Genomic DNA, 16433 nt, shown 5'->3' on the forward strand with positions numbered 1-16433 from the left:
AGTATTAATAAACTCCAAGATTGTGAATATATTATCATATTTTTTTAGAATCTTGAAAGTTTCAGGTTTCATATTAAGGTCTATAGTTATTCTGTTACTCTAGCACCTTATATTAAAAAGAAAAAAATCTCCGTTTTTTTATTCATTTGCCTAAAGCTTTTACTGAAAATCAATTGAGTGTATGTTTAGGAGTTTAAGTCTAAACTCACTAGTCTGTTCCATTCATCTGTTTGTCTATCCTTAAGCCAAAGAGTGGACATTATTTTTATGAACATAAAAGGAAAAGCATATAAAACATTAAGGCCAAACTAGGTAAGATTTAATTGTCCACTTATTATATATGTATCTAGAATTTATTTGACAGTTGTAGCTAGGCAAACAACCATCAATATTTAACAATGTATTAGGATATAGAGATTGTAGGGACAAGATCCAAAAATAACTATGGCTTAAACAAGATTGACGTTTATTTCTTATGTAACTTCTAAGTGTGAAGACTCTAGGGCTAATAGAGCAGCTTCTTCTATTTTGTGGCTTTGCAGTTTCCAGGGAGTTTCCCTCATCCACATGGTCAAAGATGGTTCTCTAACATGTCAAAATTCCCAGGAGCAGTTAGCAGAAGAGCAAAGGGAGGGCAAGTCCCTATCCTTTTAAGGACTCATCCAGAAGTGTCATACATTACTTTTGGTCTGAGCCTAGTGGCCAGAATTTTTGTCATATGGCCACACCTACTTGCAAAGGAGGCTGGGAAATATAGTCTTCTCTTAGGCAGCAAAGGAGGGAGATACAGGGATATAAGGAGACAGCAGTGATTTTAACCTTTTTATTTAGGTATGTAATATACATACAATACAGTAAAGTGCATGAATCTTAATTGTACAGCTTATTGAATTTTTATGTATACACCTGTGTAACCCCATCCAGACCAAGACATAAAACATTTCCATCATTCCAGAAGGTTCCCTTGTGCCTCTTCCCTGTTGATCTCTACACCTACCTCTTCCCAGAGGTAACAACAATACTGATTTCTAACCATAGATTAATTTTGCTTGAACTTCATATAAATGGAATCATAAAATACATATTTTATGTCAGACTTCCTTCATTCAACAAAAAATGAGTGATATTCTTCCATGTTATTGGGGTTTCTGTATGTAGTGTTGTATTAATTTAGGTTTTTGTAAAACAATTTGAAATAATTTCAAAAGGAATGACTAGGTTTTTCAAGAATAATAAATATCTCACCACAAAAATAATTATATATGATACTTTGTAAAACCTGGACAAGTAATACCCATAAGAAACAGAGTTTAATGCCTAAAATATTTGTACTCTTTTAGATGTATCAAACCGAATGATAAAAAGGCAGCACACATCTTCAATGAGGCTCTAGTATGTCATCAGATCAGGTACCTGGGTCTTTTGGAGAATGTCCGAGTGAGGAGGGCAGGCTATGCCTTCAGGCAGGCCTATGAACCTTGCCTAGAAAGATACAAAATGCTTTGTAAACAAACATGGCCTCATTGGAAAGGACCAGCAAGGTAAGAAATGCATTGGTCGTATTTAATAATGAAGTTTTCAAGCATATAAATAACATGTTTTTTTTTGTTTTGTTTTTTAAATATATGCTGTTAAGCAAAGAAATTCTATGAAAAATTGTATTTAATCTCTCACCCTCTTCCATCAGGATACCATTTTGTGCTAATTCTTGATGAATTATATAAGTCTTAATTTTCTTTAAGGTCAAAACAGGGCTTATCAAATCCACATTTTGAACTTGTATATTAATAGAATTTTTAAAATAAGTCAAGTTAGGAGGGGATTTGTAACTGGTAAGTATATTTGTGTAGAATCATAGAAGGGTAAAAACTTAGAGGCATCTTGAATCACTGCTCTCAGGTTTTTGCTTTTCTCTCAACTTTTCGTCCCCCCCCCCCGAGAATTAACCCCAAAGTCAGTGGGTGGCGGTGAGGGTCCCACTCTTTGCCTAGGTCTGCACCAATTGAGAACTAGATACAGAAGGAGATAGGGTCCAAAGTGTCAGTGTTGTTGCTAGGAAAGCTGGATTGGGGCATATGGCAGAACCTGGGGCCACATGGCTTTCAGCTCATCTGCCCTGAATTATACTCAGCCGTCTAGTCCCAGACTGAGTGCTAAACCACTGCAGGCCCATCCCATGGAGCAGCCTCTGTGAGCTCTCCACATATTGAGAGAACTTATGTGCTGGCGGGTGGGTCGCTGCCCAAGAGAAATCAGGCCTTGCCTGTGTAGTGACCTTCCTTCTGCTTTCACCAGTCAAAGAACGCACGCCTTTTCTGCTGGCTGTAGAAGCTCTCCTGACTACTCCAGGAAAGCCAACGTGCCAATTTTATGGGCCTAGGCAGGAACTTGGGGTGTTTTTGTTTCACTATACTGGTGTTTTGTTCACATTCTCACTGGACCTGGCCTTTCACAGAAACATCAGCAGTATTAGATACTCACCCTGTGTTACAAGAAGGTAAACTCCAGACACATGGTGTGGTCTCCAATGCATAATTCAATACCCAAATAATGTAAGATCTGGGTACTGTTTCAGTTCCCACTGCTAATTTCCAGGGTATTATGGTTAACATGTGCCACAATACATTGAACATGTACTCACCCCCTACCTGGCACTTAATCCACAGGTTGGTGTGGTAAAGTGAAGTTTAAAGACTCATGTTGAAACCAGGGTCCAGGATGGAGAGAGGTCAGAGCCAAGTCCAGGCCTCGCTTCCACCATCTAAAGCCCATGTTTCATTGCACCCCCATTGGTCTGGCATTTAGCCTATTTCTCAAGCTCTGCACACAGTCTGAGGGGCAGGAACAATGTTTAAAATGATTTTAAGAATTAAATAGGTGAGTTCAAAATACATCTGAGTTTCTTGCATACCCTCCTGGCCCTGATTAGTTAAGGGTATACTTGATACAAGTATTGCCTCTGCTAATGAAATCAAGAAATTGGCTTTAATACATTTTTCTTAGAATATATCGTTTCGGAACCCACATTTACTCTTTTAGCATTTACTAGATTTGGTCTAATTTGTGGAATTCGGTCTTAATAATTCTTTGATAAAAGGATACTTACTGAAAAAGCAGTTACACTTGGAAGTGAAGCTATTTTTTGGTCCCACTGAGAGCCTGAAGTCATGATTTAAGATAAGATAAACTATTTTTGTAACTCAGAAAACTCATTGTTTTTATTGATTTTTATAGGGCTGGTGTGGAGGTTCTGTTTAATGAATTAGAGATTCCTGTGGAAGAATACTCTTTTGGTAGATCAAAGATATTCATCCGAAACCCAAGAACAGTATGTAATCGAAACCTTTACACTGTGAACTTATATTATAATCATATAGTCAAGTTCTTAAGGATGTTTGTAACATTACCTGAGTTGCTACCAAGAAAGCCACATTCTCTGATTTATTTGCAAATGTCCAAGGATGGGCAACTAAGGGGTAATGGAAGAACGTGTATTTTTTATGAAACATTGAAGTCTTTGATAAGTTGTACAAGAAAGAAATCATAAAGAAACTGTTCATACAACAGTAAAACCTCCCTAATTCATAGGAATTGGAGGTAAATTCAGTCTGTCTTTGTACTATCTGAATTACTTAATAATTTAAGGAAAGATAACCCTATTATTTAGAGGTACATGAAGGCACTCAAATTAAAACTTTAAAAGTTGAAAAGAACACTTAAAATTCTACTTAGCAGAACTCCAAGGGAGTCTTTTTATAAATGAATAAACTAGAATGAAGTAGTAATGAAAGGGTCTCCCTTTCGTTAATAATTGCGTCCTTATACCGTGTTTCCCCAAAAGTAAGACCTAGCCGGACAATCAGCTCTAATGAGTCTTTTGGAGCAAAAATTAATATAAGACACGGTCTTATTTTACTATAATATAAGACTGGGTATAATATAATGTAATGTAATGTAATGTAATGTAATAATATAATATATAATATAGCATAACACAACATAACATAACATCACATATAATATAATATATAAGACTGGGTATAATATAATATCATACCGTGTCTTATATAATATAAGACTGGGTCTTATATTAATTTTTGCTCCAAAAGATGCATTAGATCTGATTGTCCGCCTAGGTCTTGTTTTCAGGGAAACACAGTATGAAGGTGAACCTAAGCTTAGTTCAGCTCTTCTCTGATTTGTCATAAGTGCTAAATCACAGAATCTAAATTGTGGATTTTATATGAATTCATCAAAATAGTTTTCGTGTGGGCTATTGCCCAGATTATCTATAGTTAAGACAGTTATTCATATTTTTCCTCATTGTGGTTGACGCCAACATCATGACATTTTTCCTCCTCAGAATGTCTTTCTTGTATGCCATGAGTAATTGGTGAAATTTTGAGACACCCTCCTATCATTTCTTATTAGTTATTCAAATTAGAAGACCTGAGGAAGCAAAGGCTTGAGGACTTGGCCACTCTCATTCAGAAGATTTATCGGGGGTGGAAATGCCGCACACACTTCCTGCTAATGAGAAAAAGCCAAATTGTGATTGCTGCCTGGTACAGGAGATACGCTGTAAGTCCTCATCTTTTTAAATCTGTAATAGCAATGCTCACTTGCAAACATTTGTTATGTACTTACTGTGAATGTCAGTTTTACATATTTAATTATCCCAATAGTTTTATGAAATGGGTGCTCTTATGGTCCCTTTTTTAGAGATAAGAAAACTAAGGCATGAACTGTTATGTAACTTGCCCACAATCACACAGCTGCCAAGTGGCAGAGATGGGATTTGAATCCAGAACAACTTTAGAGCTCGAGTTCAGTATTCCACACTGTCTTCCACTGATACAGATATCATGGGAAATCTGCATCTTGAATTTGGTCATCAGACTGAAGGTCCTTTAACCCTTTGACTATGGTAGGGTCAATTTTCCAAAATACTTGGTTGTTTTCCATTTATTGTAGCAACACTGAAAATGGCTCTAATTCCAGAAAGCTAATGCCATATTTTAGTAGAATTTGGGGTTTGGGTGAAGGGTTGGATTTTCTTTGGTCCTCTGACATTTGGCCCTATTAATTCGGGGGAAAGATTTCAGTAAATAAAGTATGTCTACTTAATTGATGTGGAATTTCTTTTTGGACTTTCCTTTCTCACTTTATTATATGTTTCTTCAGAGGCATACCACAGATTTGAGGGCATCCCGAAGGTTTATCTCTAGACTAGCTTGAACTTGGGTTGTGTTCTCACAAAATGAATTTTAGTGAGAACACTGCTTCCAAATGTTTTTTCACTAGAATGAGTTGGAAGATTAATTCAATTTGCAGTCAAATCTCTTTTATAGTATTCTTTCTCTTTTTCAGCTATAGGGAGTTTTGGTATGAGGCACTATGTTATCAGGACATAATTTATGCTGACCTATTCTCATGTAATAGATTTTAGTGTTTATTTCCAAGTTTTAGAAATTAATGAGATTCTTAAATGACTAAGCTAAAGAATAATTGCTTGGTCTTTAAAATTAGAGTATCTTTAAAATTGCTTCCTCTAGTTAAGAGTATAACCAACAATAGAAGTGTTAAAATATGAACCTGTCCAGCCATGTTAATGATAAACTTATTTATATGTATTCCGCAAAGGCACAGAGGACTGTTGCCACTTAGCCTGGCTGCACATGGCAATGGTACTTGGCTCTTCTGCAGATTCATAATGCTCTATTTTCTGTTTGCCTGAGAAAGGGAAGACCAATAAATAATCAGTCCTCAAGGAGTCCTTTTTATCATTTCTCATTTTGAGATCATTAAGAACATCCAATTTAGAAGTATACTGAATTCATCCATCTCGAATTCGACAAATAATTTGAAAACATCTATTCAGGGTCTGGGGATAGATAGCAAGGTGAATAAGACAACCTAATTTCTGACCCCCCACAATTTATATTTAGTGAAGGACAATATGCATTTAAACAAATAAGTAATTGGAACAGATACTGATTGTGGTAAAGGGGAAGTAGAAAACTGAGGGAAGTAGAAAACTGAGATAAAGAATAATGGGAAGCCAGGATATAACTTTAAATAGGATCGTTAAGGAAGATCTTCTGGAAGGGGCCATTTCATCAGAAGGATGAGAAGAAACAGCCAAAGCAAAGAACCAAGAATAGCAAGTGATTTTGTATCTCCAGATAAACAAAAAGTCACCATATGTATCATTAATTCATGATGATCAGAGGTACGAGCAATATTATTTATAATTCTGTTTGTAGAATGAAAACAAATAATAGCTTAGTTTTTAGCGAAGGTATGAATTTTGCACTAGTGTTATATCTGTTTCAGAATTTGAACTAAATACCCCAACCAGTTAACTAACATGTTATCCAAGCCAGTGATTAATTAAACTCAGTATTTTCCCTCAACCAAATAATAACTCAAATATTTTTGTGAATGCCCATTTTCAGTTACTGATTCTTTTAAAATCCATATTCTGTGATATTTCATGGTTCCTTGAGATCAGTTTTAAAGTGAGATGAAGTTATTTTCAAACGATTTAGGGATTAAAAAAGAAAATATGGAGGTACCAAATGGATGTCAGAAGTGTTGGTCAGATATTATAGGAAAAGTATGTTTCTGCAGCTCTGGCATATTACTCTGTGAGGAGTCTTAGATACTTTCCACTTCCTCAATTGACAGATGTGGAAACTGAGCCCCAGAGAAGGTCCCATTGTTCTTTTTGCCCTTTTCTCTGGTATTATCTTTCTGCTGCTCATGTCTTGATAACATCACCCTCTCTTTCCTCTGATCTTCCAAATTGTAGCCTAGAGTCTTGGGAGGTTCTCATTTTACTTAAAAAATGACCATCATCTGGGTCTTTAGCGCGTTGTAATCTTTTTGCTGGTCGAAGGCCTTGCCTCAATGTTGATGAAAAGACAGCATCTGCAAAGTACAATAAAGCAAAGCACAATAAAACGGTATGCCTGTAGTAATTTTAGATTGTTTGATATTTTGGTTTATTTCCATATTGATTCCCAGAAGGAATATGGGTGATCAAGAGTTAATTGCCCTAAGTGAGCAGATCCTCTTTCTCAATCCTTGCAGTATATGTATTCCAGATATATAAACAGAGCTGCTAATAATATCTTCCCCTTTCATCCTACAGCAACAAAAGAGGTATCAACAGATAAAGAGTTCTGCCTTGGTAATTCAGTCTTATATCCGGGGTTGGAAGGTGAGTTTAAAAGAAGTGAGCCTTATTTATTTGGGGTTTTCAGGTTCTTCACAAAGGACGATGTCTTTAGGCTCACGCTGCATGGGAGAGCTCCTCATCTCCTGCCGATTCTGTAAACAGTCGGGTCGAAAGAATAAATATTATGGGGCCAAGCTGGGGCCCTTGTGACCATGTCTTGGCTGCTTCCTTCTAACCGGCTTTCTTTTCAAGAGCTTTGTTCTCTGAGCAGGAAGTCCTTGAAATAATTCTGTACATGATTTCAATATCCTCCTGCCCTCTGTTTGTGAGGGAAGCTGTAGTCCCAAAGGCTGTCTCACACTGTTGCCTCTCCGCCTGTGAGTCCTGCCAGGTCTCAGCACCCCCAGCCCAGCAGCGTCTTCCATAACTTCCCAGTAACCATCCTGCAGGCTGCCCCATAATGATCGAGAGATTCTGAGCTCTGGCCACCCATTCTCCCAGGGTTCACCTTGGGGGACTGAGTTCTGGGTCCTTTCTGCCAAGGCTTGGTTGTGGGGTCAGCAAACTATGGCCCACTGGCCAATTTTAGCTTACCTCCTGTTTTCATACAGCCTGAGAGCTAAGAATGGTTTTTATATTTTTAAAGCATTGTTAAAAAGAAAGATAAAAAAGACAAGACTGTTTTGTGACATGTAAAAATTATATGAAATACTAAGTATAGGAAATACAAAAAATTATATGAAATGCATACACATATGAAATACAAAGTTCATGTAAATAAAATTTTATTGCTACAAACCGCACTCATTTCTTTTGCACTTGTTTGTGGCTGTTAGTGATACCATGGCAGAGTTGAGTAGGACCATGTTTCCCCGAAAATAAGACCTAGCCAGACAATCAGCTCTAATGCGTCTTTTGGAGCAAAAATTAGTATAACACCCAGTCTTATATTATATAAGACCGAAATATAAGATTGGGTCTTATATTAATTTTTGCTCCAAAAGACGCATTAGAGCTGATTGTCCGGCTAGGTCTTATTTTCAGGGAAGCACAGTAGTGACAGAGAACATGTGACCTGTAAAGCCAAAATTTCTTAACCATCTGACCATCTACAGAAAAAAAATGTACTGACCCGTGCTCTGGGTCAAAGATACTTCAGGGCCTGTTCTGACCACCTGGATCCGGTGGGGCCACTTGAAGGTTCCTAGGCCCAGAACCCCTTCAGAAGGTAGAGTCCTCTGCTTTACAATGCTTTAAAAATATGAAAACCATCCTTAGCTCTCAGGCTGTATGAAAACAGGACGTAAGCTAAAATTGGCCAGAAGTCCAGTGGTATCAACTGACTTTTGCCTAGGCCTGTGGGCAACCCAGGGGCTCGGCAGTTGTCCCACAGCAAATGCCAACGTACAAATCCGAGCGTGTAAAGTAAGTGAAAGTATAGCCTTTGACCTAATTACTGAGTCCTGGGGTCCAGGTCTCCAGTCTAGAGACATCAGAGGCAGGATTCACCCAAAGTCCACCTCCAAACCAGGTATTCTCCCGGCCCCCGCAAAATCGGGTTCCAGTAAATACTGGAAAGAAGCTACTCGTTTGGGACCAGTGAGAATTTTATCTTAACAAATTGTTAAACTTGAATTAAAAACATAGCTACAGTTATATCCTTAGATAACAATAATAAAAGTTATAAATAGATTTTGGTGGATTATTGGAGACCCTCCAACCTCATTCTGAGAACTGCTCCTTTTATCTTTGTGCACCAGCTTATATTGCTGTGGTCAGATTTTTTTCCTGTGACATTGTTAGGCATGGGAGGCTGCTGTCCCATTCTGAGTTGGGGGCTGCTACACTGTTGTACTTGGTAATGTTTTCGTTTACCACTTTCTCATAGTTCTATTTGGGGTTAGTAAGCAACTTCCCTTTTTTCTTTCTTTAAGTTACTGATTTTTCACTTGAGAATGGGTGTTACAACTATCTCTTAAGGTATTTTTTTTTGTCACTATGGATTCCATTTTTTTCATTAACTCTGTGTTTTTCTGGATGATTCTGCACCTTAGGCCAGAAAAATCCTGCGGGAACTGAAGCATCAAAAGCGCTGTGAGGAAGCAGCCACCACCATTGCTGCGTATTGGCATGGTACCCAGGTAGGCCAGAGACCGCCCCCAGGAAGGCAGGGGGTCGGGAGGAACTTGGAACAACGGACACTGTCGTGTGGGAGGCACAGGAAATGTTACACTGGCTTAAGCTACTGAGCACGCATTTGCTCTCCGCTCTTTCCAACATTTTGGTGTGGGGTGGTGGCACACGCTTTCTTTCGCGTTTACTATTTGGTGGTGACCGGTATCTGTCTCCTTCTTTCTCCATTGAAAATCAGCAGTAACCTTTCCTGCCTTAAACTTTTCTGTAACTCCTTTTCAAATGCATCACAGGCGCGAAGGGAACTGAGCCGGCTGAAGGAGGAGGCTAGGAATAAACATGCTATTGCAGTTATTTGGGCTTACTGGCTTGGATCGAAGGTACTTGATATGCACATCCCATCGCTCCATCCTGGAATCTGAAGTAATCAATCCGTAGTTCTAGCATATCAGGGGATGAATGACGACAATTAACAGTGGCTCACACTGGTGCACGTCCTAGCAGCTGGATTTAATAAACCTGGAGGTGTTAGTGTCAGTAGTGCACGGTAGGACGCTTAAGCATGTCTAGGCAAAAAAGATTAATTGCTTACTAATGAGGTACTAGTGTAGTTGCTGTTTTTTCAAAACTCTCAAGTAACATGCATGTGTGGTTTTTCCTTTTTTTTTTTTTTTTTTTCTTTTCTCCCCTGACATTACTGACAGTTTTCTAGAGGTATTTTTGTGTGTGGGGGCATGTTGAAAATGTTCAGATTTGGGCCTCAGTTGGTCTTCTGCAACATGTTGACAAGGGAAACACCTTTAACGCATGCCTTAAAAAATACTAATCTGTGAATGAAACTTTTTTAGGCTCATTGTGGCAGCTATTGATTATTATAAGCCAAATGTTATATGTGGAGAGAATTATCATCTGTGATTTAACAGAAGGCTATATTCATCCAAAGCTAGCTCTAATTACCACTGAAAAATCCCAGGAATTTCAGCATCAGCTATTTGTTTTCAGAAACAAAGGCCTCCTGAAATGCTCTCACTAATCCCCAGGCAGAGTCGTGGGCTCTGTGAACATTTCACATACCCCAAGGGATGAGAGTTTTAGATGTTTTTGTTACTTAGAAAATCAAAGGTCATCTCTGCTAAAAATGTGTATTCCAATTAGAAACACAAGTATCCACAAAGTCCTATGTTTTTGAGTCTACCTTGTCAGCATTATAAGCCTATCTTGTGAGAAAAGTCAACATTTTGCCCCAGTAAAGATCTTCATTTGCCAAAAACACACCAAAGTTGTTCATTTGATTTTCTCTTGAAAATCAGTGAAGAACAAACTAGTCCTTTTAGTAAATGGTAGCAGAGGCAGAGGGACTCTCAGACAGTTAACCCTGCGATTTCTGCACTGAGGGAGCTCATTTCCCAGTTTGAGTGCTACCATGTAATAAGAAATCGATACGTGCCTATTTCTATCAAGTTGTATCTTTTTTTTTGCAAGATTTTTCCAGTTTGGGGTCTTAGCTGATACTGAATTTTGATGCATGCTATTTGCAATTTTCTAACTGGAAAGCATTTTGAGTTTTGTGTTTTTGTTTGAACTTCAGAGGAACAACCATTATTCCTTCCAATTTTCTAAATGGTTGTTCACAAGAGATGTCTTTTGATGAGTCCAAATAAATGAACTTGGGAATTTCTCTTTAGCCCTCCCCCCCCCTCCCCTTCCAGCTCCTCGTCCTAGCAGCAAAGGGAAGTCCACTGAAATTATTAGGAACCACTCGTAGTTCTAAGGCTTTGATAAGGGTGGGAGGGAGTGAAACCGGGGGAGAAACAAGGAAAAGAATGGAATCAAGGGGCGGAGGAGTGCTTACCTGGGGAACCACACAGATTGCCCTCTTCTGGTACAGAATCTCAACGCACTAAAAATGCCAGGGACTGCACCAGCCTGACACTGATTCTTTGGGTTTAAATGATTATGCACAGTTCCTCTATCACTCTGAAATCCTTATTCATAAATTGGCTCTTCTATTTGGTGGGGTGTCTTTCGGGTCATTTGTGCTGTCTGCATTGGGCTCTCTTATTTACCATCTAAACATTCTAGGCTCGAAGGGAATTGAAACGCTTGAAGGAGGAGGCTAGGCGTAAGCATGCAGTTGCTGTCATTTGGGCTTACTGGCTTGGACTGAAGGTACTTCCTCAACCCCTTCTCTCTGTCCAGGGTGAACTCAATAAAGCCTAGCACCTACTAACCCTGAAAAAACGATTGATTATGCTTGCTGATGGTCTGCACAGCCTTTTACAATGTCATCTTGCCTAATTTTGTTTCTTTTTGAAAACAAACATGTACACTAATGTTTTCTGATTTTTATTCTGGTGCATTTCTTTAAATAGTAGGTTTAAAGGAATAGCAATGTAGCATATTTTATCCAAGACATTTTGTTATCCAAGTTCTGTTTTATACTGTCTTTAGGAGGATGAAGTGCCCTTTTCTTTTTTTTTTTTAATTCGTGAGATGATTACAATAGGTGAGCTAAAAGCTGACCCACCGTCCGCAGTGACCAGCAGGGGGTTATCAGCCTTTTGTTTCCCTTTATCCACCTATTCTGCTCCAAAGATGGGTCCTGGAGCAGAGCTTTCTTCAAAGTGACCATCATTCTAATTGTTCCGCATAGAACCCGAACGGTTTTGCTTAAATGTACAGATTTTGACGAATAAGACCACCAGTGGATCATTCAGGTTAAAGAGAACCTTAGCGTCAAGTGGCTTCAAATTTAGGGCATGGTTTATTTCAAAATGGTGCTTACTACTTGAGGTAAGGATGCATGTAAGTAAATATGATTCTGAGTTTGGGAAAACCTTTAGACAGTGTAAGGATTTAGTCTTCCTAATATTCAACAACTCATCACCGTAAGACGCCATCCAATAATCCTAATTATTGGAATAATTAGGCCCTTTTTTGACACTATTCCTCTTAGTTATTTTTAGTTTAATACTGTAACAATTCATCTTTTTCTAAATATTTGAATATTATGCAGGAAACTATCGACTCTGAATCCAAACACCATTAGCAGTATCCATAAACTCTGCTTTGAACAATCAGCATTTCTTTCTGAAAGTTTAGCCTATAAACTTTTAGTAAATTAACTTTTTTGATTATATTGAATATTCATCAAGTAATTTCTGAAGTAATTAAGAAATAAAAATGAATCTAAAATGTTCTGTTTCAGGAATTTTGCACAAGTTCTATACCTACTATTTTTTAAAAATCAAAACTAAGGGTTTTATTTCCCATTTTATTCACATTATTCTAATTTGCATTCTAACTTTCATAAGAGAAAGGAACAGACAACTCTGGGTCAGGATTTTTACTCTCTTTAATGACTTCTACCAGGGCATCACATTTATCTTCAGTTTTCTGGGTTTAACTGACTACATGTGATTTCAAAAATACTTTCATATTAGGAGTGTGTGTTAGCAACCTGTAAACCAAATTCAGTTTGTAGGTGAAGGATGTTTTAGCTGAAGTTAACGGGGATAACTAGACCTAACTTTTTTTTCCAGTTTCCAACAGAACAGAAGTAATTTAATGTTACCGTTATTATTGTTATGAAATAAGGTTAAGCTTCTTTGAAGTCCAAGAATATAATAATTTTATACTTTTTATTATAAAGAATTATGTTGATAATAAGCAGTAGGTTTGCCCTTTCAAATGACTTGATTGTTGAATTGAGTACATAGTTCACTGGACCTTTTAGGGGTCCCAGGGCCCATAAGGGGAACCTGTCTCTATGCCCACATGTTGCCACCAGGCCTTTTCTGTATGTAGCTGTTATTTCAGGAGAAAGGGTCTGCCCTAGGACTGCCAAGCACGTTGCAGTGAGCTCAGTTACAGTGATGTTCAACTAAATATAGTAGGACTGCTCATATATTTCTAAGGATATGTTTTCATGAAACCTCACTTGAACTTTATTTTCCTATGCTGTTGTAATTTCACGAGCCAATTAACAGGTACTATGTCCTTCGTCTTATCTCTTCTAACTAACCTTGTAAGTTTGAGATTTGAAATGGTTATGAATCTAACAACTCCATGGCTCAAAGAGAAATGACAATCAGTAACACAGAATGTGGGTAAAAGGAAGGACTGCCTGTATGGTGTGTGGGAGAAGTTTTAAACCTCAGTCATATGCAGGTGTAGAGGATGAGTCTGGCGTTCAAATGCCCAGAGGGACCAAGTGGGTCAGATGGAGGACAGAAGTAGCAGATGGAAGGTGGGTTAGACAGTGGAGCCTCATGAAGTCTGGAGCATGCATCTCTCTTCTAAAGGCAGCAGGAGTTCCTCTGGTCTCCTCAGTCTTCCTCATGTGGGGATGGGGCTCGCTGTGGCTAGATCTTAGAAAATAAGAGAAACTTGGGTCTGAATTCCTATGTGAAGTTCTTAAGTTAAAATATGCATATAAAACATTTTTCTGCCAACTGAATCTGGCTTAGTAAATTGCTAGCTTACCACCCCTAATGTAATATTTTGAGCATGTTCAATTAAACTGAGAAAACTAAAGACAAAAGAAAAAGGTACATACATAAAATTGAATTATTCAGATAGGCTAATATTTGACTAAAATCTAATGCTCCAATTGATGGCTGGATAATCATAAATATTTAAGTATTTTTCCCTCAATTTCAAAATTTAATTATTCATTCATTTAGCAAACCCCTCACTCAGTTATTTATTTGTTAGACATTAGTATAAAATGTAAATATGACTGTCAGAAGGAAGAAATAGGTAAACTTGAAACTGTGATCTGATGTCTTAAGTGCTGTCTTAAGTACTCCTAACAGTAGAAAGATTGTTAGGAGTAGGGATGAGAAAAAAATCAATGCCATTAGGAGATAATGGTAGTTCAAATCTTTTTTTTTTTTAATTCTTATTTTTAATCACCTTCAGTTCTCAGTGTACAGTACTGAAATCCTATCTTCATGTGTAAGGCTTTTAGAAACTGCAGCAAAAGCTGCAGCATACTTCTTCAGGCGTGTTTTGACTTTTCAGAACAATTTGAAATAAAAATTACCTTACGTAATTTTTTCTGAAATATATTTTGATTTATGACAAGTTTGCAGCTATGCCTGAAAATGTCTTTCATTAAATCATCAGGTTTTTAAAAAACTGGTTTAGAGGATTTAAAACATCAAAATAGTCTGGTCTTATCACTTTGCATCTCTTAATTTCTTTTTCTCCGACTTAAAATTCACTATTCACTGTTCCATTAGGCTTCAATTGTTTTACTACATCCAGAGAGCCACTTATAAGTTTATTTGTTTCACCTATTTTCATTTTTAATAGAGGTGTATCATGTGTATGGGCATCTGCTGGCCACACCTTAACTGCTGTATTCTGCTTCTTTTTAAAGGTACGTAGGGAGTACAGGAAATTCTTCAGAGCCAATGCTGGAAAGAAAATTTATGAATTTACAATTCAGAGAATTGTAAGTTTACATTTTATATATGACTCATTAGCATTACTGGATTAAGTAGTTAATAAGATCAACTCAATAATTTGTGACTTTCTTGGTAATAGTTAAATCATAACTCTGAGACTGAGAGATTGTGACCTTTTTTATCATCTCCCTTCAAGTTCAGGCAGAACTGTATCAAAAAGAGTTATCTGTGGTCCATATATAATTGATAAAAGGTTTTTATTTGACAGTGAGAACATACTTTGAGGAAAGTGAGTGAAGTCAAGAAAGCCAGATGTCTTAGTTATAATAAAAATCCCATAGATTGGGTGGCTTAAATTATAAATATTTATTTCTCACACATCTGGAGGCTGGGCAACCCAAAATCAGGCTGCCAGCGTAGTGTGGTTCTGGTGAGGGCCTCTTCTTGTTTTTGTCACATGGCAGAGAGAAAGAGAAAGAAGCTCTTTCCTGTCTCTTATAAGGGCCCTAATCTCATCATGGGAGCTCTACCCTTACGACCTCGTCTAAACATGATTACCTCCCACAGGCCCCATCTCCTAATGTCATCCCATTGGCGGTTAGGAATTTGGGGGAAATAGCGAGGTCTTGCCCTATAAACTGCTGCAGCAAGGCAAGGTTCGCAAACAAGTTAGTGGGTAGAGGGGTGAAGGAGAGCAAGGCTGTGCCACTCTACCAGGATGGATTCTGAAGTCCCCTCTGCCTCACAGAGAAGTATTTGTAATGGTGAAGAGTGCAGACCCTGGAGTCAGCTTGCTCTGCCACTTACAGATGTGTGACTCGAGCACGTTCCTTAACTTCTATGAGCCTCATTTCATCATCTGTAAAATAGGGATGATAATACTATTAATAGCAATAAGCTCATAGGGTTGTTGTAAGGATTAAAATGGAATGGTGACATAAAGCTCTTACAGTGCCTGACCCATGTTAAGTAGAGCAGTGCTGTCCAATAAAACTTTCTGTAATGATGAAAATGTTTTACATCTTTGTGGTACAGTAGAGTAGCCGCTAGCCACACGTGGCTATTGAGCACTTGAAATGTAACTAATTTGACTGACAAACTAGGTTTTTAACTTTATTTAATTTTGATTACTTAAAATTAACATGTACGAGCATAAATAGCCACTCGTGACTAGTGGCTAAAACAGTACCGCTCTCTAGCATTAGCTGGTGTAGTATTAGTGGTACTACGTTCTTTTCTCTTAACCATTTGGTAGAGCTCAGATTTCCTCAACCAGTATGAAGAGCGGAATGGAGACTTTCCGGGGGATTTACAGTTTTATGAACTTGCTGGATTCCACTAAAGACTGCTTTGTTTGATTCCAGTTTATGTAAAACAATGTGTTTTCTGGTATATTTTACTCATCGGGTATTTTCTCTCAAACCCAATGCAGATGCAAAAATACTTCTTGGAAATGAAAAATAAGATGCCTTCCTTATCTCCAATAGACAAGAATTGGCCATCAAGACCTTACCTATTCTTGGATTCTACTCACAAAGAGCTAAAAAGGATTTTCCACTTGTGGAGGGTAAAAAAAATGTCTTGTTATGTTTTTTCAGGGATGTCTTATCATATATTTTGAGTGTATGAGAGGTGTTATACAGAAGCAGATTTTACCACATTCTTCCTCTAGCCTGGAGGAGAATTACTTGAGGACTTTGGTA

General features: G+C 37.8%; 1 protein-coding gene across 6 annotated transcripts in view; it reads left to right on the forward strand.

The window, feature by feature from the left end:
* The window catches only part of MYO1B (myosin IB), a 171819-nt gene that overhangs the window by 136233 nt on the left and 19153 nt on the right, over positions 1-16433 (forward strand). For 2 of the 6 annotated variants that reach the window (XM_019740730.2, XM_074339441.1), the window contains exons 18-26: positions 1341-1541; positions 3235-3328; positions 4432-4581; positions 7157-7225; positions 9238-9324; positions 9610-9696; positions 11399-11485; positions 14703-14777; positions 16163-16297. In XM_019740730.2, the coding sequence (XP_019596289.2) occupies positions 1341-1541; positions 3235-3328; positions 4432-4581; positions 7157-7225; positions 9238-9324; positions 9610-9696; positions 11399-11485; positions 14703-14777; positions 16163-16297 (985 nt within the window). The remainder of the gene's footprint in view (positions 1-1340; positions 1542-3234; positions 3329-4431; positions 4582-7156; positions 7226-9237; positions 9325-9609; positions 9697-11398; positions 11486-14702; positions 14778-16162; positions 16298-16433) is intronic. The other 4 variants (XM_019740732.2, XM_074339445.1, XM_019740734.2 and 1 more) reach the window with 2 other exon arrangements.

The sequence above is a fragment of the Rhinolophus sinicus genome, linkage group LG01, assembly GCF_036562045.2.
Source record: "Rhinolophus sinicus isolate RSC01 linkage group LG01, ASM3656204v1, whole genome shotgun sequence".
NCBI classification, from domain to species: Eukaryota; Metazoa; Chordata; class Mammalia; order Chiroptera; family Rhinolophidae; genus Rhinolophus; species Rhinolophus sinicus.